The sequence below is a fragment of the Trichomonas vaginalis genome, chromosome IV, assembly GCF_026262505.1.
Source record: "Trichomonas vaginalis G3 chromosome IV, whole genome shotgun sequence".
Lineage (NCBI taxonomy): Eukaryota > Parabasalia > Trichomonadida > Trichomonadidae > Trichomonas > Trichomonas vaginalis.
Window position 1 is genome coordinate 17,357,814 of NC_067206.1, and position 25,470 is coordinate 17,383,283.

At 36.0% G+C, this 25,470-nt stretch overlaps 16 protein-coding genes and 6 pseudogenes across 22 annotated transcripts, besides 9 other annotated features; 13 read left to right on the forward strand and 9 right to left on the reverse strand.

Annotated features, from left to right (window-relative positions):
- Window positions 1–130: 130 nt before the first annotated feature.
- TVAGG3_0112810 (uncharacterized protein) lies at window positions 131–526 on the forward strand (the record flags this gene model as incomplete). The annotated part of the gene is made up of 1 exon (XM_001294982.1): window positions 131–526. The coding sequence occupies one exon, from the start codon at window positions 131–133 to the stop codon at window positions 524–526; it is 396 nt and encodes a 131-aa protein (XP_001294983.1).
- Window positions 527–535: 9 nt separating this feature from the next.
- Window positions 536–1,450, forward strand: TVAGG3_0112820 (uncharacterized protein; the record flags this gene model as incomplete). The annotated part of the gene is made up of 1 exon (XM_051223234.1): window positions 536–1,450. The coding sequence occupies one exon, from the start codon at window positions 536–538 to the stop codon at window positions 1,448–1,450; it is 915 nt and encodes a 304-aa protein (XP_051108220.1).
- Window positions 1,451–1,672: 222 nt separating this feature from the next.
- Window positions 1,673–1,774: a mobile genetic element.
- Window positions 1,775–1,803: a terminal%2Cinverted (terminal inverted repeat of MuDR-4N1_TV transposon ID:TVAGG3_0112840).
- Window positions 1,775–2,138: a mobile genetic element.
- Window positions 2,139–2,264: 126 nt separating this feature from the next.
- Window positions 2,265–2,297: a mobile genetic element.
- Window positions 2,265–2,297: a terminal%2Cinverted (terminal inverted repeat of tvBac_53III transposon ID:TVAGG3_0112850).
- Window positions 2,298–2,428: 131 nt separating this feature from the next.
- Window positions 2,429–2,458: a terminal%2Cinverted (terminal inverted repeat of MuDR-3_TvMULE3 transposon ID:TVAGG3_0112860).
- Window positions 2,429–2,886: a mobile genetic element.
- Window positions 2,887–2,987: 101 nt separating this feature from the next.
- On the reverse strand, window positions 2,988–3,218 carry TVAGG3_0112870 (attachment subunit-related family; the record flags this gene model as incomplete). The annotated part of the gene is made up of 1 exon (XM_051223235.1): window positions 2,988–3,218. One exon carries the CDS (start codon window positions 3,216–3,218, stop codon window positions 2,988–2,990), a length of 231 nt encoding a protein of 76 aa, XP_051108221.1.
- Window positions 3,219–4,962: 1,744 nt separating this feature from the next.
- On the forward strand, window positions 4,963–5,925 carry TVAGG3_0112880 (protein of unknown function, DUF4106 family; the record flags this gene model as incomplete). The annotated part of the gene is made up of 1 exon (XM_051223236.1): window positions 4,963–5,925. A coding segment is annotated over one exon (963 nt), but the record flags the coding sequence as incomplete, so codon positions are not given.
- A 1,328-nt stretch (window positions 5,926–7,253) lies between these two features.
- Window positions 7,254–25,034: a mobile genetic element.
- Window positions 8,327–9,033, forward strand: TVAGG3_0112900 (annotated as a pseudogene). Its single transcript has one exon. A coding segment is annotated over exon 1 (707 nt).
- Window positions 10,308–10,844, forward strand: TVAGG3_0112910 (protein of unknown function, DUF4106 family; the record flags this gene model as incomplete). The annotated part of the gene is made up of 1 exon (XM_051223237.1): window positions 10,308–10,844. The coding sequence occupies one exon, from the start codon at window positions 10,308–10,310 to the stop codon at window positions 10,842–10,844; it is 537 nt and encodes a 178-aa protein (XP_051108223.1).
- On the forward strand, window positions 12,150–13,141 carry TVAGG3_0112920 (annotated as a pseudogene). The gene has a single exon. A coding segment is annotated over exon 1 (992 nt).
- On the forward strand, window positions 13,177–13,592 carry TVAGG3_0112930 (annotated as a pseudogene). The gene has a single exon. A coding segment is annotated over exon 1 (416 nt).
- TVAGG3_0112940 (uncharacterized protein) lies at window positions 13,609–14,061 on the reverse strand (the record flags this gene model as incomplete). Its single annotated transcript, XM_051223238.1, has 1 exon — window positions 13,609–14,061. One exon carries the CDS (start codon window positions 14,059–14,061, stop codon window positions 13,609–13,611), a length of 453 nt encoding a protein of 150 aa, XP_051108224.1.
- On the forward strand, window positions 14,098–14,955 carry TVAGG3_0112950 (annotated as a pseudogene). The gene has a single exon. A coding segment is annotated over exon 1 (858 nt).
- On the reverse strand, window positions 14,990–15,814 carry TVAGG3_0112960 (KilA, N-terminal/APSES-type HTH, DNA-binding family; the record flags this gene model as incomplete). The annotated part of the gene is made up of 1 exon (XM_051223239.1): window positions 14,990–15,814. The coding sequence occupies one exon, from the start codon at window positions 15,812–15,814 to the stop codon at window positions 14,990–14,992; it is 825 nt and encodes a 274-aa protein (XP_051108225.1).
- On the forward strand, window positions 16,220–16,420 carry TVAGG3_0112970 (uncharacterized protein; the record flags this gene model as incomplete). Its single annotated transcript, XM_051223240.1, has 1 exon — window positions 16,220–16,420. The coding sequence occupies one exon, from the start codon at window positions 16,220–16,222 to the stop codon at window positions 16,418–16,420; it is 201 nt and encodes a 66-aa protein (XP_051108226.1).
- On the reverse strand, window positions 16,449–17,012 carry TVAGG3_0112980 (uncharacterized protein; the record flags this gene model as incomplete). The annotated part of the gene is made up of 1 exon (XM_051223241.1): window positions 16,449–17,012. One exon carries the CDS (start codon window positions 17,010–17,012, stop codon window positions 16,449–16,451), a length of 564 nt encoding a protein of 187 aa, XP_051108227.1.
- TVAGG3_0112990 (uncharacterized protein) lies at window positions 17,260–17,649 on the forward strand (the record flags this gene model as incomplete). Its single annotated transcript, XM_051223242.1, has 1 exon — window positions 17,260–17,649. One exon carries the CDS (start codon window positions 17,260–17,262, stop codon window positions 17,647–17,649), a length of 390 nt encoding a protein of 129 aa, XP_051108228.1.
- Window positions 17,676–18,998, forward strand: TVAGG3_0113000 (annotated as a pseudogene). The gene has a single exon. A coding segment is annotated over exon 1 (1,323 nt).
- On the reverse strand, window positions 19,048–19,311 carry TVAGG3_0113010 (uncharacterized protein; the record flags this gene model as incomplete). The annotated part of the gene is made up of 1 exon (XM_051223243.1): window positions 19,048–19,311. The coding sequence occupies one exon, from the start codon at window positions 19,309–19,311 to the stop codon at window positions 19,048–19,050; it is 264 nt and encodes an 87-aa protein (XP_051108229.1).
- TVAGG3_0113020 (uncharacterized protein) lies at window positions 19,342–19,587 on the forward strand (the record flags this gene model as incomplete). The annotated part of the gene is made up of 1 exon (XM_051223244.1): window positions 19,342–19,587. One exon carries the CDS (start codon window positions 19,342–19,344, stop codon window positions 19,585–19,587), a length of 246 nt encoding a protein of 81 aa, XP_051108230.1.
- TVAGG3_0113030 lies at window positions 20,565–21,617 on the reverse strand (annotated as a pseudogene). The gene has a single exon. A coding segment is annotated over exon 1 (1,053 nt).
- Window positions 21,792–22,376, reverse strand: TVAGG3_0113040 (phage tail repeat-like family; the record flags this gene model as incomplete). Its single annotated transcript, XM_051223245.1, has 1 exon — window positions 21,792–22,376. The coding sequence occupies one exon, from the start codon at window positions 22,374–22,376 to the stop codon at window positions 21,792–21,794; it is 585 nt and encodes a 194-aa protein (XP_051108231.1).
- Window positions 22,396–22,548, reverse strand: TVAGG3_0113050 (uncharacterized protein; the record flags this gene model as incomplete). The annotated part of the gene is made up of 1 exon (XM_051223246.1): window positions 22,396–22,548. One exon carries the CDS (start codon window positions 22,546–22,548, stop codon window positions 22,396–22,398), a length of 153 nt encoding a protein of 50 aa, XP_051108232.1.
- Window positions 23,043–23,249: a mobile genetic element.
- TVAGG3_0113070 (uncharacterized protein) lies at window positions 23,657–24,212 on the forward strand (the record flags this gene model as incomplete). The annotated part of the gene is made up of 1 exon (XM_051223247.1): window positions 23,657–24,212. A coding segment is annotated over one exon (556 nt), but the record flags the coding sequence as incomplete, so codon positions are not given.
- TVAGG3_0113080 (phage tail repeat-like family) lies at window positions 24,612–25,004 on the reverse strand (the record flags this gene model as incomplete). The annotated part of the gene is made up of 1 exon (XM_051223248.1): window positions 24,612–25,004. The coding sequence occupies one exon, from the start codon at window positions 25,002–25,004 to the stop codon at window positions 24,612–24,614; it is 393 nt and encodes a 130-aa protein (XP_051108234.1).
- Window positions 25,035–25,470: the final 436 nt, after the last annotated feature.

The window sequence follows — 25,470 nt, forward strand, 5'->3', positions numbered from 1 at the left end:
GTGCCATTTTTTGGCGCGCATTTTTTTCATTATCCTAATTTATATAGGCCTATAATATTCTCATAAATTCAAATATATTTCTATAAATATAGATATATAAATATTCATTTCTCAAAAAAAAACTTTTTAAATGGCCCAACGAAAAAGAACTATTTCGAGCCGAGAAGCATTAGTTCAAGCAAATTTAGATGCACATGATGCTTTTCTTCATGGTCGTATTAATCCTGAACAAATTACAAAAGAGTGGTGTTTAAATACATTGACATTATTAGAATCTGGAGAAAATTTAAAAAGAACACTCAGAAATGTCGAAATTCAAGATTCACAAGGAAGACGATATATAACTTCAACAATTTCAAAGCCCACATTTTACAAAGCTCTCAAATTTCAGAATCTTGTAACAAAATTCAAACCAGGAAGAAAAACAAAAGAATTACATCTTCTTATAATTGAAAGTATTGACAATATGAAGAAGATTACGGAAAAATTACCAGGAATTAATTCAATTATCAGTAAAATGAGATAAGATATAATTATGGTGAGACAAAACCGCAATCAATTTGAAAATATTAAATCACAAATTAATATTGATGATAAAAATTCAATTAAAGATGCTCTCAAAAATTTCAATGGTTGGTTTTATCAAATTGACAGAGAAAATTTAACATCAAACGATACAAGCATTATCCCATCCCAAACAGTCGATTTTACTGATATCACACCAACTCTCATTTCGGCGGTTTATTTGAATCCAGATTGTCCTTTTTATTCATATCGTGATGGAAGGAAATACTACAAATTATTTATAAACCCAGAAAATCCACCTCCAATTGAACCACAAGAAAAAATCACTCAATGTCAAGCAAAAAATATTTTTGAAATATTACACTGTGATATTCATTATTTTCGTCATGAAATTGGAAATTATTTGTATTTGATAATCGACGATAGAAGCCGTTATATCGTCGATTTTCAATTTCTTAAACAAAAATCTGCATCAAATACAACTTTTGTTGCACAAAGAGCAATTAATGCATTAGGTTTTGCACCTTTTGCATTTTGGACCGATAATGATCTCGAAAATTTTGGAGAATTTCAAAATTTTCTTGATCGAAATCAAATTGAACATATAACAATCACTCCATATACGTCTCGCCAAAATGGAAGGGTCGAGCGTATATGGCCTGATATCGAAAAACACTCAAGTAGCAAGTCGGATGTTATAATTTGGATCAACTTTTACAACAACAAGCCACATTCGCAATTACCAAAGAACCCAAACACAAACACAAACTTTACACCACGAGAATTCCTCATTCATGAAAAAAATAACTTTTGGAATCTTGTTGAAGACAAAGAAAATCCGAAATGGATTGTCGAACACGAAGAGCGCGACCTAAAAGAGGATCTCGCTAACTTCAGAAGGAAAAATCGAAATACAAGACATTAAATAATTTAATAAAAATTAATTTTTATATATTTAAAAGTTTTTTGAATAATCACATAATACACATGCTAGAGAAATTGAATATTATGATTAAAATCTGTAAATGAGAGGTTTTTAGAAAATTGAAAGATATGAGAACAATAGAACTTAAAATTTGAAAAAAAGAGATTGTATTTGAACTGGTAGAACTTGTAGATCAGGCTGTATAAAAATGTTCTGTTATAGGCGGGAAACTTTGTCTGAATAGTTTAACATTCAGACAAAGTTTCCCGCTGTCAGAAAGGGAACCAGAGGGTGAGATATATATCGATAGACTATATATCTCTCGATTGCGGGACAAATTTGCCAAGTGTCACTTTTCAATAACCTTAAATTACGCTTTTCTAATTTTTAAAAAAAATAACCTTAAATTATATTTGAAGAAATTATGTCTATGATATATGTTTTATGCTAGAATCTTGGAGTTTTCATGCACTACACAAGAGCTCCAAGGTTCCAAGAGTGAATGCTCAATAGCAATTATAGAGATGTACCTTTTCAAAATGACTTTTACTGATTAAATTTAATCAATAGAAGACATTTTGAAAAGGTACCTCTACAATTAGATATACAAGAGATTCAAAGCTTCATTTCAGATAGATTTGAAACTTTGAAACTCTTGGTAGATTTTGAGTGAATGCTGACAATCCTCACTACATTGATATTTTTCAATTTTTCTTTCAAAAAACGAAAATTTACGAGCTATACTATAAGCCAAAAAATATTATCATTTTACCTAAGAAAATTGGTATATAAATCTTGGATGTCAAAAAATTGAGAGAATGTCAGAAATTGGTAAGTGCACCCTTAATATACAATGATTTTTTTCACTGGATAATGCAAGTCGAATGCAATATTAAAATAAAGCTGAAAGAGGTGTATCAACTAAAAATTGTAAACTGAAAAGCCACTTTTTCTCACTTTTTCCCTCATTTTCGCCTGGAGTAGGGGTAATTTTGGCTAAAAGTGACACGCCTGTAAAAAGTGACACACCCGTGAAGGGTGTGATTACCGATCGGTAATTTCGACAGTTTAGAATTTAAAATTTTTTATGGAACTGTTGCGAGTTTCATAAAGAATTTAAGGAATATAAGCAAAGATTTGAATCAAAATCTTAGACCTAAGCCGCTCGATTCGCTCGCGGCTTCCGCGAATTACAGATCAGCAAAGATTTGAATCAAAATCTTAGACCTAAGCCGCTCGATTCGCTCGCGGCTTCCGCGAATTACAGATCAGCAAAGATTTGAATCAAAATCTTCGAACTAAGCCGATCGCTTCGCTCGCGGCTTTCTTTATTATTTTAAATTTGCATATTTCCATCAAAAGTTCATAAGGTAAAAAATTTCGTTTATATTATTGCAAAATAAAATCTTCATTATCAAAATAATATTAAATGAAAAAAAAAAAAAAGGTAGTGGGGCTTCCAGGGGCTGCGCCCCTTCTAGCCCCTAAAAAAACCTAGAGGAGAACTAAAAAATTATATAGTAAGAAATTAAAGTTTTTATTCGATAAGAACGACATCGCTATCGTTTTCTTCTTCCTCCTCCTCTTCTTCATAGTCAGTATCTGATGGCTCTTTGTCAGCCACATGACCAGCAACAAATATTGAGACAAATTGTTTCTTTGGCTTTGTTAGCAGGAACTTTTGATGGTCGTAGAACACGAATTCTACATTTTGAAAATGTTGTGCTGAGTATTCTGTGAAATGGGAAATTGGAATTGGTTCTCCCATGCCAAAACCAGCAATGGACGCGAACAAAACATCGTCTTCGACTCTTGCAGGTTTGTCAATTGCAACAGTAGTTATTATGTGGGTTTTCCTTCACATCCTGCAAGAGATTGTACATGATAGATTGCTTTTTCTTCCCCCTCAGGAACTGAAAGTGTGAAATGGAATGAGAGTTCTCCATATTCATTTGCTTCTTCGTAATAGTTGTATGTTGTAGGATACACCAATTGAAATTTTCCTATTCTTGTTTCCCTCAGGTGTTGTCTATATTGCTTGGGAAAACATAAAATAAATTGCTCTATAGCTTGTGTTGCTATTAGATTGGTTGTAACTGGTAATTTTGAGGCGAAAAGGTCTACAAGAACACCGGGATTTTTTATGTCGTTTTCAATTGGTTTAACAGATTCTATGACTTTGTTAAACATTTCACTATAATCTGAGTTGTCTTCGACTCCCCAATTGTTAAGAAGTTTATACAACAATTTCAGTCTTTTCATGGCGTATTTTCTTTGAATGGATTCGGGTAGCGAGAGGTTACAGTCGTCGCTTTGTGTTTCGTTACTCGAATATTGTTCAAGAGAAATTAAATCTTGAAATTGTGCTCTTGTTAACATACTTGTAGAACTATGTGAAACTTGTTCTGGTGCTGGTTGTAAATCTGTTTCAGATGTTTCTGTTGTGTTTTGAGAAGAAGAAGAACTCAAATTGTTGGACAATTTGTCTTGAATTGTAGAACTATGTGAAACTTGTTCTGGTGCTGGTTGTAAATCTGTTTGGACAACTGTATCTGTTGTGTTTTGAGAAGAAGAACTCAAATTGTTGGACAATTTGTCTTGAATTGTAGAACTATGTGAAACTTGTTCTGGTGCTGTTTGGACAACTGTATCTGTTGTGTTTTGAGAAGAAGAACTCAAATTGTTGGACAATTTGTTTGCAATTGTAGAACTATGTGAAACTTGTTCTGGTGCTGTTTGGACAACTGTATCTGTTGTGTTTTGAGAAGAAGAACTCAAATTGTTGGACAATTTGTTTGCAATTGTATGAGGAAGTTGCTTTGGTATTATAGGAGGTCGTAAGGGTTTTGAGAATGGTGAGACATAAGTTGTAGGAACTTTAACTGCAGAGGTAGTCGACGAATTGTTTGCAATTGTATGAGGAAGTTGCTTTGGTATTATAGGAGGTCGTAAGGGTTTTGAGAATGGTGAGACATAAGTTGTAGGAACTTTAACTGCAGAGGTAGTCGACGAATTGTTTGCGACATTTTTTCTTCCTTCCATTATGAAAAATGAACTGTTTTTTTCGGACTACTCATAGAAAAGTTTAAAATAAACGGTTTTTACCAACGGAGACCCCCTCTATTTTTTTATTTTATTTAATAGTTACCGTTGGCAAACCGTTCCATCTCAAATATTGAATGAACTATAAACGTTTTTTGTTTTCTATATATACTTTTTTGTCCAACGGTAAAACTTTTTACACAACGGTTTTTGAGAGTCGTCGCCGTTGACTTTTTTGTAGAGCACTCAAAATAGTATAACTTTGTCCGGACAACTAAGGGTCTATCGTCGCTACAGGAAAAGTTACAGGCGTTCCAAGGAAGTATACTTTGAGAAGCCTTTTCCCTTATAGAATGAGATAGGACGGTTATTTTACAAAACTGACAACACTTTGACCGAGTAGTTTTTTGTGCTGAACAAAAAGTGTCATATAAACATCTGTCAAAAACCGCTTTTTAACTTCACTTAAAATGCCACGTAAGCTACGTAAGAATATACGTAAGAGGAAGGGAGCATTGAAACATCCAATAGTAAAACTGACACCACAACAACAGTTGCAACAACAAATGATGAATGACCCCACTATGTTGCAACAAATGTCAAGCAACCCTATGCTTTTAAACCGAGTTATTGGTGCACAGAGTGGAGGTTTAAGAGCGGCACTTTTAGCGAAAATGGCAGGCTATGGTGGAGCTGCAGACGGAACAGCTTATAACCCTCAAAGTCAAATGAATTTGAGTTCACTCAAAAATCAAATAACAGATGTCAAAAAGTCAAACATAGACATACAGAAACAAATAAGTGAAAACGAAAAGAAACTAGAATATGACAGACACACAAAGAAACTCAATGAGTTAAACGTAGAGAAAAAGAAGAAAGAAGAACAACTGAAAGAACTAAGTACAGAGGAATATGCGAAAAAAGTGTCAGAAAAAGCAGCAGAAGTAGCAAAAATGGAACAAGATGTTATAAATTTGAAAAACCATACTACTCAATATAAAGTACTGAAAGATGAAGAGATAAAACAAAAAGCCCTGAAGACATATATGGATAGCGATGAGTATAAAAAAGAAGTTGAAGCAAATGTAAAGGCAGAAAAACTTTTACAGTTGCAAAACCAAACCGTACAGTATGAAAACTTAGCACAAGAAAGTAAAAATAACGACGCAGCCATGCAAAAGGCAATGAAAAGCGCAGAATATATAAAAGCTAATAATGACTGGTTAGATGCCCAAGCCAACGCTAAAGCAGCCCAACTTATAGGGTCAATAAGGACAAAAATACAAGCGGATGAAGACAGTTCAAATGAAGCTTTAATGAATGCTGACTTTAAGAACGCCTTCGAAGCTCTTCATAGTAAGGTGAAACTAGTGAACGACTTCTCATCTGGAAAGAAACTGAAGTCTGAAGGTTTCGACAAAGAGTTAAGAGAAGTAGCACAAAATATGACGAAAATAACAGATGCAGCAACGAGACAGGCAGTTCAAAGTGCCTATGACGCCGTTAGAGCAACTGTTGTGGAAAGTCAAGAAAAAGAGTTACAACAGACCAAAACAGACCTAGTAAATGCTTTCTTAAAAAACGAAAAGTCAGGTAGGACATTATGCTGCAGATGGAACATATGTGCCAGCTGGTGGAACTTATATACCACCAAACCCTCCAAGAGAAGCACCTGCACCAGGACTACCTAAAACATTTACATCGTCACATGGACACAGACACAGGCATGCACCAAAACCACACAACAACCAACAGTTCAAACACACAACCAACAGTTCAAAACACTGCACCACAACCAACAGTTCAAAACACTGCACCACAACCAACAGTTCAAAACACTGCACACAACCAACAGTTCAAAACACTGCACAGCAACAACCACAAACAGAGCAAGGACATAAAAGAAGTAGAGAACAAGGAAACCAAGAATTCTTAAAAATGCTTAAGGAAGACTATGGTTACCCAGATACTCTTGACTTTAGTGACAGATATAAAGAAGCTATTAGAAAGTTCAAGGAAGGAAATACTGACCCGAACCTATTTAGCTTTATGGTTCAGCACCAAATGGGATATAATTTCAAACCTGGAAAATACAAGCTCGCTAAGGGATATGATTTAATAGCATATCATCCAAATGACATGATGAATTTACTCCGAGATATTTGGTGTCAGAGCTAAATGATAATTCAACTCTCTTCATGAAACGCGTAAAAAATAGAGACGGAACGAAAGAAGAAAGGTTATGATGCGGATGACTTAATAGGGAACTTTTAAAAACGGTCTCGGAATATATGAAATGCCAGCAGATGAGGTACAAGAAACTCCACAGGAAGAAGTTCAGATACAACCAGACATGGAAGAAATAGTTCAGCAACAACAGCTAGAAGAGCCTGAAGGAAACGAACAAGTCCCTCCTTTGGAAACTAACTTCACAGAACTAGATGAAGATTTGGAACAGCCGAAAAATCTTGACCCTCAACAAGAGTATGCGGAGAATATGGAATCTTTCCAAGAGTCTAAGAAAAATTCGGCTGACATAGTAGAAGAATATCGAAAAATGTTCGCCGACATACAAAAGACTCCAACATCAGATGAAAATATTCAGCATAGAATGGAAGAACTGAAAGAAAGTGTACGCAAATACAACAATCCTTTTTACTTACGACCATATAACGTTCAATCTTTGGCTGAACTCGGTGAAAATAAAAGGTTAAATTTCAACAAAACATATAGAAATGAAACATTGTTTAAAGTTCATTCAGAACCTAACCAATATGGAAACAAACCTACTTTTGTTTCTGCAGACTATGGAACTACAATGAGATGGGGTCATAAAGCTAATCCGGATAGGTGGTTCATAAACTTACAACCACAATTCCAAGAAGTTGTAGACGCAATGGAAGTGAATGGTGAACCAGATATAGCTGGTATTTTCAGCGCGGCTTTAATGCCATTGAAAGATATGAAACATGCAGATATTTTGGACCAGTATGAAATGAACATGGCTGATGGAAATATAACACCTGACGTTCTAGAACATTTATCTCAAAGAACTACACAGAACCATAGAGATGGTATATTTGGTGAAGAGTTTAGAAAGAAAGTTAGGGAGATAGAAGGAAGAGAACCTATTGTACATGACCTTGCAAACGAAAGTTTGCAAAATGTCATAAAAACTTACTTTGCAGACAATGAACGAGAAGGGATGAATATTTAAGAAAACTCAAATGGACAGTACCAAATGAAATGTTAGTATTGAAAAACATGTTCCTTGACAAAATAAAACCAACTACAGAAATAAATGACGCAAGACTGAAACATTGGGTAAAAGCTTTCCCATTCACAAAAGATATTATTGGTAACATGGAAAGAAAACCAGAATGGCTACAAAAACATATATTTGGAAACGAGCTTATTCCATATGGACAAGCTCTGTTTGAAGAGCTTGAACCGGAAACTCAGGAAAGAGTCATGCAAACAATACGCGAAGACTCAAATACAAACTATGACAAAATCTTTCTAGGATATAGGTTACCTGAGATGGGCGACCAGAGCCCAAAGGCAAAAAGGACATGGGAAATTTACAACATACTAGGTGAACATGAGGCAAAGATGCAACAACTTGAAGCAGAGGGCAAGTTACCAAAAGCGACACCAAAGAAGAAGAGTAGAACAAAGTGAAAGTAGTGAAGAAGTAACTTCATCTAGTGAAAGTAGTGGCAATGAAGGAAAAAGAAGAGTTAAAAACTCAGTCAGGAAGAAAGTAAAGCTTGGTCCGAGTGGGTTCTATTATGACATATAAATCCAACTATTCTATATTTTTACCCATATGAAATGTACGCCGCTCAGAATATAACGCCAACAGTTTTGGATGCCATGAACGGAAATGTTTCCGAATGGTATAACGAATGCGACAATGCCATTAGAAGGTCAGAAATAGTTCCTGGAACTTACGAATATACAACTGCTGTTTCTTATGGAAACGTAGGTGAGTTTGGAGAAGGTTCTTCAACAACAGTAGATATTGCTTGCGACAGGTTTCATATTATTTCTATTGACAACTCATTCTTATACGTGGAACAAGACATTGAAATAAAACCTTCTGCCAAGTTGTCTGACAAGAAAGGTTGCAATGGAATTTTCTATGTCGGATACCAATATGCTCCAGAAGTTTTCATGGGATATAAGATATATTCTAACTCTGACTTAGTTCAAACAGTAACATGGGCAAACTATGAATGGTTCGCTTTGAGAAACTCAGTACAACCACAAGCTAGAGAACAAACAGACCAGTATGCAAATATTGAGAAAATAAGAAGACTTGACCCTAACGTTCCAGGAGTTTATGTTAACCTTTCTGGTTCAGATGGAACTGCTGCCACTAAGTAAAACTGAAACTTAGAGTTCCTTTGTCATCTTTCCTCATTTCAGGTTTTTAAGATACTTGCCAAACTGGGCAGGAAAAATTTCTATTGAACTTACTCCAAGCAAAAATAACTTAGTCATTACACCAACACAAGACCATTCAGCATTACTGTAGCTGGAACTGGTGGAGCCAAGTTCTGTGACTTTGCAAAGACAACAAGTTGACTTAGACTTTGGTTTCTCAAACTTCAACAATGAAGTAAACTATTATTTCAATGCTGCTGGAAACTGCTTGGGACCCAGTTAAGTTCACATGCGAAAAAAATTTGAATGCAAGAGAATAGAAAGCAGACTTGCAGTCTATATGTTGGACCCAGATATTTCAAATGCTTTAGCTGCCAAATATATTGCAGTTCCACTTATGTTCCCTATACACCAAATATCTGTCAAAGACTTTGCAGGTGAAGTTGGAAACCAAATCAGGAGCCCAGGTGCAAGAACAGATATTGCTTTAACAACTGCAATGAAACATGCAGATACTATGTTTGTACTGTTCAGACGAACTATAAATGACTATTCTTGTTTCTACAACCCGGTATTAAATATCATATAAACATAGATGGCAAATATTATCCAAGAGAAGAATATTCTACAGTTGAGGATATGAGGTCATACAACTTGACATTAGATGCTATGAACTTTAACAACAACTTCACAACAACCATTAACCCTGAAATGCAAAGTTCTATTATGCCATATGTGAAAGTATGGACTCATACAGGAGGTCAAAAAACTCAATATACAAATGGAGACCGTTCAAACTTTTGGCTTGGCATTCCATTTGCTGACTCAGAAGACTTTATGGGTGGTATTTCAACTGTTGGTACTGTACAAATACAATATACTGGTGACAGAGACGGTCCAGATGAACTGAGAGCAAAGAAGTTTACAAAACCAATAGCACTTTTCACGGAAGATGCTCTTTTGAAGATTCGTTCGATGAAACCTGCTGGGGCTCCTCAGATTGGCATAACGACAGCTTCCATCGAGCAGATTTTGGCAGCAGGTCAGTAAGTTGTTCTTGAACTGACTTCTCTCCGTCAAATATTGACAGTACGCCATTTTGACATAATATTGTAAGATAAACTTACCTTTAGAAATATCTGTAAGTTTTGAAGTTTATATTTTTGTCTGCTTCAAGAACTTTCACCATTTCAGTTATACCAACTTTCTTTGCTTTATGAAAATATTTTGGTTCAGCAAATATTGCTATTCTATAACATTTACCATTGTTTGTATAAAGAACTATTCTGTCAATGTATTTGTATTGTTTGTGTGTGTAAACTTTGTTCTGCTTCAATTCGAAGAGATACTCGAATACGTCCATCTTTTTATTCTAAGTAAAATGTCATTTCCGAAAAATAGAAGCGTGAGTGTTTCAAAAGGTTTAATGGCGGTGGCAGATGTGAAGTTAAATTCACCAACTCAAACAAACAGTCAAAGTGTTGTTGTCAATGTCAAAGACAGAGATGTTGAAGTGGGGAAACCATACGAAGACGAAGATGGTATAACAATTGTTCCTGTAAAAGAACAACCAACATATCCTGAAGTTAGCAGAGACTTAAGTTCTGTTGCAGATATTCGAAACGACTACCAACAACTGAAAGACAAACTTCAAACTCAGGAGAAGATTTGTCAAGCTTTAAGTATAATGTTAAACTTGGTCGAACACAACCCTGTAAAAGTGAACTCATATGTCATTGCACCTCATGAAGTTTTGAAAGAACTATTGAAACTTTTGACAGAGGCAGACGATATAAACATCAAAGAAATAGAACCCGACATTAGTTGCTGTGGTGTTTCATATAATGTCATTGACAAGATATACGTTATGAAAGGAGGTGAAACGTTGAACTTAAAGTATAGTTTCCCAGACGTCATAAAAATATTTGACGACCACAACATTTCATTAAAATTTATTTGCTAAGTAAAAATGTCAAAACTTCTTGAAAGATGTTTGAAGAAAAATAATATAGACTTTATTTCATGTAAAGGACTTTACACACTTTTGAACGATATGAAAGACCCTGTTTTGTTTGTTCGTGTAGACAAAGGAAAGTTCTATGTCTTTACAAAATATTTGAACTTCTTAGACAGAGAACTTCAAGAAACGCCATGTGAAAGTTTAGATGAAGTTCTTCTCCACTTTCAGAAAAACTTTTAAATATATATAAATGGCAGAAGATATAATGGTTTATACTATTACGACTAAAAACCCTGAGTCATATAATTCTATAACAACAAACTTACAAAGTCCTCAAGGACGATATTGTAAACTAACCTTAAACACAATGACGACTAAAGCCTGTTTTGCTCTTTTGACACCAGAAGACTTTATTGTTGTGAATGGTAAAAAATACTCCTTTGAAGATACTTACTCAGATATACCACCAACAGGTTTTGTTGACTTATTTAATACTTTAAGTACGGGTGTAACATGTGCTGCAACTAGAGCAGGTTTCATTATGTTTGGATGTCCGACTGAGTTTACTATAAACGATATGAGCTATAATACAAAACTTATTTCTGGTTTTTACTACCAACAGTTTCCTATAACAGGAAAAGGTGTCATACAAGGAATGTCTATTCCATTGACATTAAGCACACCAATCTTATATATTGTTTCAAACTTAGGTTCAAAGTGTTATTCGAATGTCGACAGAAACTATTATGACCAAAAGATACTTATGCGTATAAACAATACTTTCTCTGCTGGTTTGCCTATTGTTCATTCGAATGCAGAATTTTCAACCTTAGTGAACTCAAACACTTTGGCAAGTATAACGTTGACATTAGTTGACGCAAACTTTGTTCCTGTAAAACTTTTATGTCCTATGTATTTGTCAATGACGGCAGAAAGTTTCGAATTGGAAGATGCAACTGGTGAAAGTATTGTATTACAAGAACAACTTCAACAACAAATAGCTCAAGAACAACAAATGCAACAAATGAACAACAGTCAAGAATAAAAAAAATATTTTTTTTATTTTTATAAAAATGTACAGAATAGATGTTTCAGATTTTTATGACTTCCAAGCATTCAGAAATATGTGTCCATTCGAGACTATAACAAAGCAGTCGAGAATTTGAAACGTTTAGTCATTTATGTCGACTCCCCCAGAATGTTATGTATGAAAGAATGGGATGTTGTCTTTAACAAACCAAGAGCAACAATAGTTCAGAACAAGAATGTAGACAGAAACTTAAGAAAATAAAAGTCGTACAAGTTGGCATGAAGATGTTAGATGCTTGGGATATCTTATTGTCAAAGTTAGAAGATTTTTCAGTTCGAGGTATAAAGTTCTATACACCTTCTCCAAACTTCTATTCTATCTTCACTGGATATAAATACGAACAAGTAGAATGGAAAGAAAATATTATAGAAGCTTGGTTAGACCATGTCAAAGAAATTATATGCAATGGAAACGAAAGAGTCTATGAGTATATCTTATGTTGGTTTGCAAACATCTTACAACATCCAAGTGCTAAAAATGAAACTGCTCTCATTATAATTGGAAAACAAGGAACAGGTAAGAACACATTCTTTACAGATATCTTATGCAAACTGTTAGAGGGCTATTCGAACCCGAATATGACAAACTTAGAAAACATCTGGCAAGTTTAACTCCTCAATAGAGAATATGAAACTTATAGTTTGCAATGAACTTCAAAGTATAGATACAACAAAAGTTTTGAACTCAGATGCTTTGAAGAGTCTTATAACAGACAAAGTTGGAGTTGTTGAAAGAAAGTATAAAGACCAAAGAGTTTGTGAAAATGTTGCAAACTTCATTATGGTTTCAAACAATGTTGTTCCGATGAAGTTAGAAAGTTCTGACAGAAGATATGTAGTTGTCAGAACGTCAGATTCTCATATGCAAGATACAGAATATTTTGACGACTTAGCAGAAACTTTGACATCTGACTTTTACAACCACTTGTTCTCATATTTTATGACATTAGATATTTCAAAGTTCAATCCAAGACAAATTCCACATACCGAAGAGAGACAAACATTGTTAGAAGCAAACAAGAGTGTATATGAACTGTTCATAGATGAAACTGACTTTGAGTGTTTAGATGAAAGGTCATTGTACGATTCGTATAAACAATATTGTCAAGAATATGGTTATATGGCAGCGTCTAAACGAACATTCTTGGCAAATGTCAAAAGTCTTTTAGATGTTCAGAATGGTGTATATACAAAAAAATTTTTCTGAGTAAATTTAAAAAAAATCTTTTTTTATCCGATAGAAAAGATGGCAAAATTCATCTCAGTAAATAAGTACATGACAGAAGTCAAAGATAAGTTAGCTCCATTCGCATATTTGAATGTTTACTTCTACAATTTTGAAAAGTCTACATTTGACAAAATTTGGAACATGCACCAGTTAAGTTTGCTGTTTTAGAAAAAAGTGGTGCAACTTTTGAAGACTTATACATTGACGTATGTTGACAGTCAAAGAAAATTTTGACAGAAAGTTCTCAAAACTCGAAGAAGGCAAGCATACAAACTTGTTATACCTTATGAACCAAAGAAAGCAGACGACTATGAATATTATGAGTCTAAGATAGTTGAAGTTCAAGGTAAATTGGGTAAAAAGATTTTAGAGTCTAAGCCAGTGTTTGCCCTAAAGAGGAAGAGAACATTGACATTGACCCAGAAATGTTCTAAAAATAAAATTTTATTTTTACATGTCAAATTTCTTTTTCTCTGGAACTGGTTCAGGTTCTTTCTTCTCTTCTTCTACTTTCTTTTCTTTCTTTTCTCTCTTCTTCTTTTCTGGTGGAGTTATGTCAAATTTGGCGCAACCATATTTATGTAAAAGTTCTTTGTCCTTTAATAGCTCTTCTATTCTGTTTTCTATTTCATCTTCAAGAACAGCGCATGTGTCTTCTTTGCATTCTAAGAAGTTTTGTTGGACTTCATCTCTCCAATCGGCGTCATCTCTGTCAACAAGTCTGTCATTGACAAACTTAAAGACTTCTCTGCCTAATGTTTTATGGTTCTTGTCATATTCCCAGAAACAGAACTTTAGAACAAATTCACCTTTCTTGTTTACACTATGTAAGATTTTATGGTCGACAGATGTTTTGCTGTCGAAAAGCTTGTCTCGAATATAGATAGCGAAATCGCTAGACATTTTCTAAAAGATAAAAATTTTAATTTTTCTAAAAATATGTTAGAAAAAAAGTTTGCTGACATTGACAAGAAATTTGAGAATGTTTTAAATAAGAACAAGAGGAAAGTTAGAAAATGCTCAGATAAAGCCTATACATGACAAGTTCTTATTTGCTCAGAATGGTATAACAGGTCTAATTGCACCACCTGGGTCGGGTAAGACTTTCACTTATCTTAAAATGGCTGCACAACAACAAGAACTAGATGAGAAGAACCCATTCTATGAGTTAGTTGTTATTTGTAGTACTTCTGGTCAATTTGACCAAACCGTCAATTCGTTCAAAGATATTATAAAGAAGTCTAAGTTAGTATGTATAAAAGACTCTGAGTTGTTAGATTGGATAAAGAAGTACCAAAGAAGAGTTTTGAAGTATAATGCTATAAATGAGTATATAAATTCTAAGTTCAAAGACCCAAATGAGGAAATGCAGAGAATATTAGAGAAGAAACACTTCAGAAACAAACAGAAAGAGATAGAATACATTTCGAAGAAATTGCAATCACGATTGGAAGACTTACCCTCATAGATGTCTTCTTATCTTAGATGACTTTGCTTCTCATCCTTTGTTAAAGAATAGAGAACAAGACATGTGTCGAATTCTTAAGAAGCTCAGACACTTTAACATCTCAGTTGTCATTTGTGTACAGACAGCAAAGAGTTTAAGTAAGGATGTTAAAAGAATACTTACTGACATTATACTTTTCCCTGGATTGTCCGAAGACGATTTCATGGAACTTATGAAAGAGTCCATGGCAGGTAAGTTTGACAGATATGAACTATGGGAGAAGTATAAAGTCATACAAGACCCTCATACTTCTTTCAGAATTCATATCTACGCGAAACAAAGTTCAAATTGTAAAAAGTCAAGCTTGAAAAATAAAGAGTTCATTTACTCTGCTTGTTTGAAGTTGTCAAAATACTCTGTTATTTTTTCCTTTAACAATGGCAAATCTTCTTTGAAGGTAAGTATTGTACAACCTTTCATATCATAGTGTGTTTGAGGTAACGTATCTTGAACTATTTGTTTCACATCTTCATTTGGGGTCATTGAAATCGGTAAGTTTTCGCGATAGAACCAATTTCTGTCAGATTTGTAAATCTTAGCAAGGTCGTAAAAGCTTTTGTTGTTTCTTCTGACTAAATGCAACATAACCATATCTCTGTCTTCTTCATTTTCCATCTCTTCAGTATAAATCATATACTTATAGTTCTTTTCCTTTCCTTTTGGTACCGAACGTGGTATTCTTTTCTGAATGCTTTTGTCTTTTGCTTCAATGACTTCATTTTTTGCTTGAAGTTTCTTTTCCATCTCTTCACGTTCTTGTCTATGAATTTCGTCAAGAAGTCTGTAAATATACCAAGCATAACGAGGCGAAGCCCACATTGCAACAGCATTTACAAGAAGTCTATGTACATACCAACCTCTCAAACCATTTGGCAAATTTTTACGATTTTCATGAGTTTTAGGCGACCCCGAAAAAAGTTGGTCTCGCTGTGCTTCGCTCAAAAGTTCTTGTGTGCTTTGGTTTTTGAACCAATCGTCTGTATGTTTGGTATCTGGAGCAAAACATGCTGTCAAAATACTTTGCATTTGGTACATATCGTCTTTGACCGAACGAATGAGACGGAGTTGTTTGTTAAACTGTATGTACTCGTATTCTTCATTTATGGCTTCATGGACTATAACTGTTGTTGTGTTCTCTGATGTTGACATATCTGTCTTTATATTCCGGATAAAAAAATAAATAAAAATAAAACTAACTTTATTTTTTATTTCGGGAAAATTCATGACAAATTCAAGAGGTGAGAAAAGAGGTGAAAAAACAGGTGAGATCTCACCACTTCACCTAAACATTATTTTTGCTGAAAAAGTGTCATTTTTTTCATGTCAGAAGACTCGAAGGTGCAACACTTCCAAAATACCGACGAACTCAGAAGAGCAGCATGGCAGTATCTTCTTGACAACTTCTTTGAGTTCTCCAGGTACACCTTGGAAAATGCTGAAGAACTCCGACACAGAGAATTTGGAGAAATTGCACTCCAATACTACCTTGACAAACAAAGGGTAAACAAAGGGTAAAATAAGACTAAAAACTTAACGTTTAAAAGTGACATTTTTATGAGCTCCGAGTCACCGAGAAAACTTGGTCAGATGTTAGCAGCTTACTTCCCTGAGGAGGATGGAAGCGTTACATACGTAAGGTTCAAAAACAACGAACCTGGAATTGCGTACAAAATTCGCAATTACATGACCATGGAAGAGTACGAAAGGTTCCTACAAGAGAAACCAGCTCTAAACAACTCAGAAAAGAAAGAATAAAAAGTTTAACTCGTAATTGTTTATTTTTTTACTTGTATGGGCAAGCTGCAAGAATGAAGTCGACTATCTCAGTCTTTGTCTTGACCAGTTGGACGGCTCTTGCGAGTACATCTGTTTTGCGGTCTCCAGCTGGTGTCTGACCTTCGTAATTGCGCATGTTCTTGAGAGCTCCAACTGTAAATGATTGTAGGATGAAGAGTCTCTCAGACTGCTTGAGGTAGTCTTCACGGTCACGAACCGAATCTGTGGTACGAGTCGAATCGGTCGATTTGAGGGAAGAGACTGAAAGCCTGTCGTCTTCCATAGGGGCAGTAGCATACTCTTTGCGTAAGCGGTTCAGACCTTCTTCGAACTCTTGGTCTCTCTTGGATTGAGATTGGAATTGTGGGGCAGGGTTTTGCATAAACATCCAAGGGTTGGGGAAGTAAGGCATAGGCTGAGGAGGGTAGTTCGGGAAGCCTTGTGGTGGGTAGTAACCTTGAGGTGGAAATTGGTAGTAAATCGGAGGTACTTGCTGGAACTGAGGTGCAGGGGCTGGTGCTTTAGGTTCCTCTGGTTTGGGAATGGACTCGGTTGGTGGGACGTCGGACATTCGTTTGTGTCCTGTGGGATGGAAAATATTTTTCTGTCGGAAGAAAAAACTTTTTCTGTCGGAAGAAAAAACTTTTTCTGTCGGAAGGAAAAACTTTTTCTGAAGTTCGACCAAAAAGTTCTCAATTTTCGAAAATTTGAATGGTTTACGGACGGACAACTGGAAGAGTTCTTCCTGTCGTCGGGAAAATTTTTTCCCTTTGTCCGGAAAATATTTTCCAGTTGTCGGGAAAATATTTTCCTGTCGGATGGAAGGACTCGGAATACCAGAAGGATTTGACGAGGCAATTTACCTTATAGAGATAAATGAAGTTGTTAAGCAGTACTTGCGCAGGGTAATGAAGCCCAAGGTCAAGTTCACCGCTATTTCTGGAAGGGCTGCCTTGAATCTCGAGACTTCGACTGGAATTCCAATTCAAATACCAGAAAAAACTCCTTTCGACGACATAAAGGACGCCAAAAGAGAAACTCTTGTTAAGTTCCTAAACAAACGTCCTTGGATAAAAATACCAAACAAGGAGAACCCCCTACCCCATATGAAATTGGCAATTCAGTCTCTCCTTCACTTCTCGGGTCAGCCGTTCTACATAACCTGTGAAGGCGACATCCAACCAGTTCAGTCAACCTTAACGTTTTGAGTAAAAACATTTTTTTCATTTTTTGAATGAAGCAAGTTAAATTCGTCCCACACCAATCTCAATGGACCGATGAAGAGTTTCAAGCCATGGTTGAAGGCGTTGAGAACGACATAGACGGCGAACTTGAAGGAGCTCAAACCACAATTGCAACCAAAATTGCAGGAGTCAAGGAACAGATAGCTCCACTTAAAGCTACCAAAGCTACTCTTGACCTCATGGATAGTTACCGTTTAGATGTCAAGAGTGGAATAAGACATTAAAATTAAAACTTCTAAACTACGAAGCTATACTCCAAAAGTTAGCAGAAATGAGAAGACTTTACCAGAGCTACTTACATGTAAGGGACTTACCTTCAAGCAGTCCGACCAAAGATGAATTTGTTGACATTGTCCCAATTTTGTCCGAAAGTCAGCTCAGATGTTTCGAACTGCTCCCAACATATCCAGAATATGAACGTTTGCCTGAACTCTTCCGCAATCTCAAAAAACGTTTTTTGGTTCTCATGTTCGAAACTTTTATCGGAAGAGACAACAAACGTTCAGAAGAAGAGCAAGATATTATTTTAAACTTGTTGTATGACATAACTGTCATAACAAGCTTTTTGAAGTAAAACCGTCATTCTCAAACCACTTCATTTTTCGATGTCCGAACAAGCACCGAAGCCAAACTCAATGGCAGATGTCCTTTCAAGGTTGTCAGACAAGCGCCCAGTTCAAATTCAAATTGCCCAATTGAAAGCTCATCTGACAAACACCATTAAGACTCTCCAAAGTAGTCTTATGACAGAGATGACCAATCTCAAAGCCAATGTCCTCACGAACCAAGCTTCCAATGAGAAAGTCCTGAACGATTTCGCGGAAACCTTGCGCCAATACGACATAGAGAACCAAAACCTTGCCCGACTCATCTACCGTTTCTTCGAAGAGATAGACGCCATCTGGAAGGTACTCGGAAAGGACAGAACATGCAACACCGTACTTCGTGAACACAGAATTGCCGAAGGTATTATCAAAGAAGAGGAAGAAGAGGAAGAAGAGGAAGAAGAGGAAGAAGAGAAACACGAAGAAGTTCCTGAAGCCGCTACATGGGCAACCCTTGTTGCCGATGACGCTTACGAAATTTCCCAACCCTACCCATACCAAATCCGCAACAAGGAGACAGGCAAGGTTCTTACCCCAGTCCTCAACAACTTGGGACACTTGAACCTTAACCTTCGGAATCGCGGTTCAATTTCCATGGGCAAGCTTGTCGCAATTCAATGGGTTCCAAATCCAGGCAAGAAGACGAGGGTCAGACACATTGACGGTGACAAGCTCAACAACCGTAAGGAGAACCTCGAGTGGTTCTAAGAGTAAAAAAATTTTATTTTAGGGGGAAACCCCAAGTAAATTTAGGTGTTTATTTGGATAAGTATGTTAAATTAAGGGTAATTTGCAAAATTAGTTCCCGACCTTTGAATTGGGCTCTTTCGTTATCCCAGTTGCGTAGGAGGTCGTCCCAGAGGAGTTGGTAGAATTGCCAATCCAAGGACGATTTGTCCTCCCAGGCATTGAGGATGTACTGCTCGTAGAGTTTCATGACCTCTGCCTTGCACCAGACACCCTCTCCCTTGGAACGTAAGGCTTCTTCGAAGTGCTCGAATGCGATTGGCTGCGTGACCATCCGAAATGACACTTTTTGTCCGTTTGGTCAATGTTCGTGTCTCGTGCCATAGTCGACGAAAATACAGACAAACAGGTTATATATGAGTTTGAGACCAAGAATGGTGTAACTCGACCTGTCCGATTCAAAGACTCCGAGGGCGACCATGAAATTAAACGGAAATTAGCTAGGAAGGAATATAAAATGGACTGGTTGCCACCACCTCCACCTCCACCACCTTTACCTGTTCCTCAAGTAAATAAGCCTTTCCCGTTCCCAAGAATTCCCACATTTTAATTCAAATTCGAATAAAAATTTTTTATTTCATGCAATGTTTTATTTCTGTGCCGTCTTCAAGTATGCCCAGTACTTACGCTTGGAGAGGACATGAACTTCGGTGAAAATTTTGTCCAATTTGAAATTGACCCATCTTTTCACCGACCATGCCCATTTCAATGAGTTTGTTGTACCCTTCTTCGTTCGTCATGAGTGCGTCAATGTTCTCATAGTAAACCTTCACTTTGGATTTGACTTCGGAGAAGAATTTGTTGTAGTTGTCAAGGACTGCCTTTGCGAACTGAGGGTAAGACCAATGTTCGACAATAGGTTTTAATGTGGTTACTAAGCCACTTTGACCTTGAGTGAATTCGTACTTCAAAACAAAAGGAGAAAACCTTTCAACAAAGTTGTCGACCTTCTCATAATGTTTACTCTTCATCTCTTGAGGTTTCTTAATGGAATATCCCCATGTCGAATTCATAAGCAATTTGAGTGTCATTGCAAGTTTGGGGTTTGAAGCTTTCCTAATATCATACAGTTGTTGTATGACTTTTCCAACTGTATAGTTCCTTCCCGGGAACTCACCATCTTCGTTTGGAATTCCAGTCGGAATATATTGGACAAACCTCATGTATGCAGCGTTAAGGTCGACATAGTATATCTTTTCGTTTGAGTCGAACTTGTCGCAACCAATTGGTCCAGTTTGTGGAAATTCAAGTGAGTCTCTTATCTTCTGAGAAACTTCTCCTGTTATCTCATAAACATCGTCGAAGCAACCTGTTTCATATAAAACCTTCTGACCTAACTCAGATGCTCTCCAATACAATTTGACGTCAATTGGATGTCTCAATGGAAGTTTGTTTATAGCATCTTGAAGTTCTTGCAACCTCATTGGAAGTTCTTTGGTTCAGGTTGGTATCCGAACAATCCAACTCCTTGTGGAATTGTGTACTTCTTTTGTACTAGAACTTTGTCTGGAACAACTTTTGGTCTTGCTAACAGTGAAAAGTTTGTTTCGTCTTTTGGTACAAAAGTTTCTGTCAGCTTGTCATCTGGAATTGGTTCCAACAAACCTTTCTCGAAAAGAATGTTTACAGCTCTGACAATGTTGCACTTGCCTTTTCCGAACAATGGGTTTGTAAGACTTTCGTTCAACATGAAGTGGTTGTGGACAATTGCAATCTTCAACCATGGTAAATTGAACTCAACAACATAGTCGTCATGTGAAGAACCTTTAGCTGTAGGTATGTTGACTCGGATATTGACATTTGCCAACGGTGCAATTTTTGCCAATTGACCTCTGAGAATGTACCTTGTCTTCACACATGACTCAAGATACTTCATCTTCTCTTCTGAAACAAGACCAGAGTTCCTGAGACATGTAAGAATGCAAGGTTCGTTGACAATTGTTTCAATTGAATTGTAAATTCCATACCTTGTCAAGTCAATGTCAGACTTATTTATGAACGGGAAAGTATCCAGCATGTTGTCTGACTGCTTGAGGGTTAGGTTGGTACCATTCGAACTTGACACTTGCAATTCCTTCAATTGCATTCAAAATGTCTGAGTCGGAGTCAACCATTTGTTCTCTCTTTGTAGTCTTGAAAGCGTCAAGAAGTTTTGCAGCTGTTTGTTCATTGCCATTTGCATAGTAAATGTGACCATCCAAATCTGTTATGGTCAATCTGAGATTGTATCCTTTCTTATTTCCGTCTTTATTGCAGCAAGTACTCCCATGAAGCCTTCTTTGTTCTTTCCTTCGTCAAAGTTTACTGTAAAGGTTCGACCAGATGTAATTTGACTTCTAACTTCACGATACTTTTCATATGCATATCTTGTTCTTTCCATGGGAGCATGACCATCCTCTGCACTACCTTTTTTCCTTCTCAAAGGATGCAATTGTTCGTCATGTTTCCAGTAGAATCTGGCAAAGCCGTCGTGTCCTTCAACTTGAGGTTCACTAACATCGAAAGCATGTCCATAAGACGTTCTTCTTCTAACCTCTCTAGTCTGTTTGGATAATTGGCACGTGCTGTTTCCAAATCCATTTCGTAGCGAAGACCAGCCAGTTTGTCATAGACTTTTATGGGTCTTCCTTTCTTATATTTAAACTTCTTCGAAACTCTCCAACCATATCTTTGCAACTCTGCTTTTATTCTAGCAGATTTTCTATCCATTCTATATGGGGGCATTTTTATAAAAATAAAAAAATATTTTTTTCTTTACTTTACATAACCGCCTGCTGCCATAAGTCTTTGACGCCAACCCATACCAGCTAATGAAGGTTGACTTGGTTTAGTTTGGAAACTAAACTTTGGTTTTGGTTTATCTTCAGTTTTTGGTTTTTCTTCTTCTATCGGTTTTTCGTCACTTTTCGGTTCCTCTGACTTTACTTCACCTGCAGGAACAGTTGTGTCGTCAACATCTTCATAAATATCATATGCCATTTGTTTTTGTTTTCCTTTCAACTTTTTGTGTTTGTTGTAAAGTTTAGAATATTTCGACTCTAAGTCAATGAGATGTTCTATAATGAACTGTTGGTCAGTGAAGTAAACTTTTCCATCTGTTGTCTCGAAAGCTCCTTCAGACTTCAATATTTTATTTGTGAGAGTCTGTTTCTTTTTTGAGATACTAGCCGTTCCATTTCTATGAAAAGTGACTTTATAGTTAGGGTTTGTATTTCCAGACCTGGCACTTTCTATTATTGAATTTTTCTCTTCATCTGTAAGTTCTTTGACAGGTTTTGACAATGGTTCTGAACTTTTTGTTTGTGGTGTCAAATCTACCGTTTCAACTTCTTCGGTCATTTCATCTCAGTAAAAAATTTTAGTTTGGTTTGTTTTCAACTGGTTGTTGTTGTTTTTTAAGTCGGTCTAAAACTTCCTGAGGTATAGGAAGAACTTGACAAACACGTGGTGTAACTGCTGGAAGTCGACAAATCCATCTTGAACCCATTTGTCTCAATGCTGTATTGTTCATTTCATCTCAGTAAAAAACTTTACATTCCCCAAGTTTGAGGTGGTTGCGGTTGGTTATTGTTTACCCACTGTTGTGCATGGTTATATCCTCTGTTAAAGAATCTTTCACCTTGGTCCATATAGTGTCCTGCTTGGTTATAGTAGTCATTTGCTTTGTTATAATAGTTTCCTGCTTGTCTTCCTACATTGTCCATCCATCCTTGAACTTTTCCTCTTGTTTCAGGATTTGGAATAAGATTTGCTGCATCTCGTGCTACATCGCAACCTTTCTGTACAGTTTGTATAATAGGTTGTGCTTTCTCTTTAAGTATACCTGTTTCGTACCGAAATGGCTCACAAAAAAGTGACAGAAAACCTTAAATTGCGCGGCAATTTTAATTAAAAAAATAAACATTAATTTTTGTGATTGATATTATGCATTTTATTTATATTATATAAGATTTAAATTTAGGGGAAAAATTGGGGAAAAAAATAAGATTGGAAGTCTTTAGGTAAGAAGGAAAGGGCAAGAGATATATAGTGTACCTATATACCTCTTGCCCTTTCATTCTAAGTAGAAATGGGAGAAACTTTGTCCGCATCATCAGTTATGCGGACAAAGTTTCTCCCATTTCTAATGGGAATTGTAGGCTATGAGGCACTGATATATAATCAGTACCTCATAGCCTACAATTCCCCTTATTAGACTTCCAAACTTTGAGTTAATGTCTTGACATTAACTCAAAGTTTGGAAAACTTCTCGTAAGAATCAATCGTCAAAAACCTCGATTGCAGTTATATTCATTGTGTTAAAAAACATTAAAAATTATTAAAGATTTGTATAATATGATTAAAAATGGGAAATAATATGAGGCAATATAAAGGAATATGAATATTAAATAAATATATCTAAATAGAAAGAATCAGAAAAATCAAATTATTGGCGCCAAAAAATGTCACTTTTTTTGTGAGCCATTTCGGTATGAGATACTCTTTAAGTATACCTAATGTACTCAAAATCTTCCTTCCAACTCCAAATACACCTCTGGCTATTGTTCCCACTGCGGGCAAAAATCTGGATGCAACTCCTGCTAATGCGCCAAATAAACCCATTTCTTATGGGTTAAAAAATGACGAATCCAAACAAGGACCCCTATGTTTCTAAGGCAACAAAAAAAGCACTCATGATAAAAATCTTTAGTTCAACACCAAATGCTTGGTTTATGGATATCTTGGAAAACATTCCGAGGTATAGAGAAGATGGACCTCCATACTGGCTAATATTTGTCGGTCAAAACACAAGATACTGTGAAGCCATACCATTATGGTCCAAAAATATTTTAGATGTGAAAACTGCTTTGACAATATTCGTTGACAAATACCATCCAACAAAACTGACATCTGACTGTGAAAGTTCTTTCAAATCAGATGATGTAAAAAACTATCTGCGTTCAAAAAATGTAAACCAATATTTCATTGTCGACCAAAACCATTCTGCTCTTGGTGTCATTGACGGTTGTATAAAAATGTTAAGAGACTTAAACCAACCACAAGGTGGTGAAGCAAATGAAATGTCATATGACGACAAATATAGACACTTCTCCATGGCAAAGATGAGACAAGTTTTAAATATTTACAATAGCCGTAAACAAAAAGGTTTGGGAAACCACTCCCCCGAAGAAATGAAAAACAACCCTGACTTAGAGAAAGACTATATATTTAATAATTTAGTCAAAAGAGACAAACAAGAAAGAATGCCGGGCTTCAAACTTCAGAAAGGTGACAAAGTAAAAATAGAAATACCTAAACGCGACCCATATGAAAATACTATTGACTATGACAACAATGGGAACCCGACAGGTACTCACATTCGTGTTCGTAAAAATAGAAGAAAGTATACAAGAGAATATTATGAAGTTTTAGGCAAACATGGCAAAATGTACAGACTGCAAGCAGAAGATAAACTACTATTGTCAGACCTCGTTTCAAACTTGTCAAAGTTCAAGGTGGTATACTTTCAAAGACAGTTCCTAACAAATATAAGACAACTCCTGACGAATATGCTAAAGAAGTTGAAAATGACGACTAAGCATTTCTATACCATGCGTAAACTGTCATGTAAGGTGGCATGTAGTCTTTACTTTGTCCCGTTGTTTGCGTATATCCTGAAACGCGATGTGTATGGTTTCCTCCTCCCTCAGTGTTACTCCAGTAACAATCTATAGCAAACTTAACGTTGTCTTTAACATCATATCCTTTACCTTTTATCATTGCTGACCAATCCCAATATCTATGCTTATGCCAACCTGCTTGAGATGTACTTAAATCTATGTAGTGACTATGTGCAGGTAAATTTTCACCTGAAATCGTTTTACTTCCACCTGTTTCCTTTGAAGAGTTTGCACAATACAAAAACCTGTCGACTATTTGAGTCCAAGTTCCAAAACCCAGAACTGTTTCTGGTCTGGTAGAGTTCATTGACGTATAAATAGAGCCTATAGGATATATGTTTGAAGTATTTCTGTCTTTAATGTTTGAAGCTCTGTTTTGTCTGCTTTCTTGTCATATAAATCTTGAGCAGTGAATTTAATATTATGTTCATCCTTCATGACATAAACATCTTTACATCTAATGTTTCTCATCGTCGTTATGTCGTCATCCGATGTTAAACCTTGTGGAAAGTTAGGAGGTTTACAATATATTGCATCCCCACCAGTTTCTTCAACCGTTCCTTCAATACTTTCTATAGCAACAGTTGTAAAACTTGTATGTGTATGAGTCTTTTTGCTTTCTTCTCTAACTCATCGTTAACATATTTTATCTGCTTTAAGGTCTAAACATCCTGAAACCCATCCTGTATCGGCTTTAACTTTAAAAGTCTTCGATGTCCATTCATGGTACCAGTCAACCCTTTCTTTCATTTCGTTAATCTTTTTCATCCACA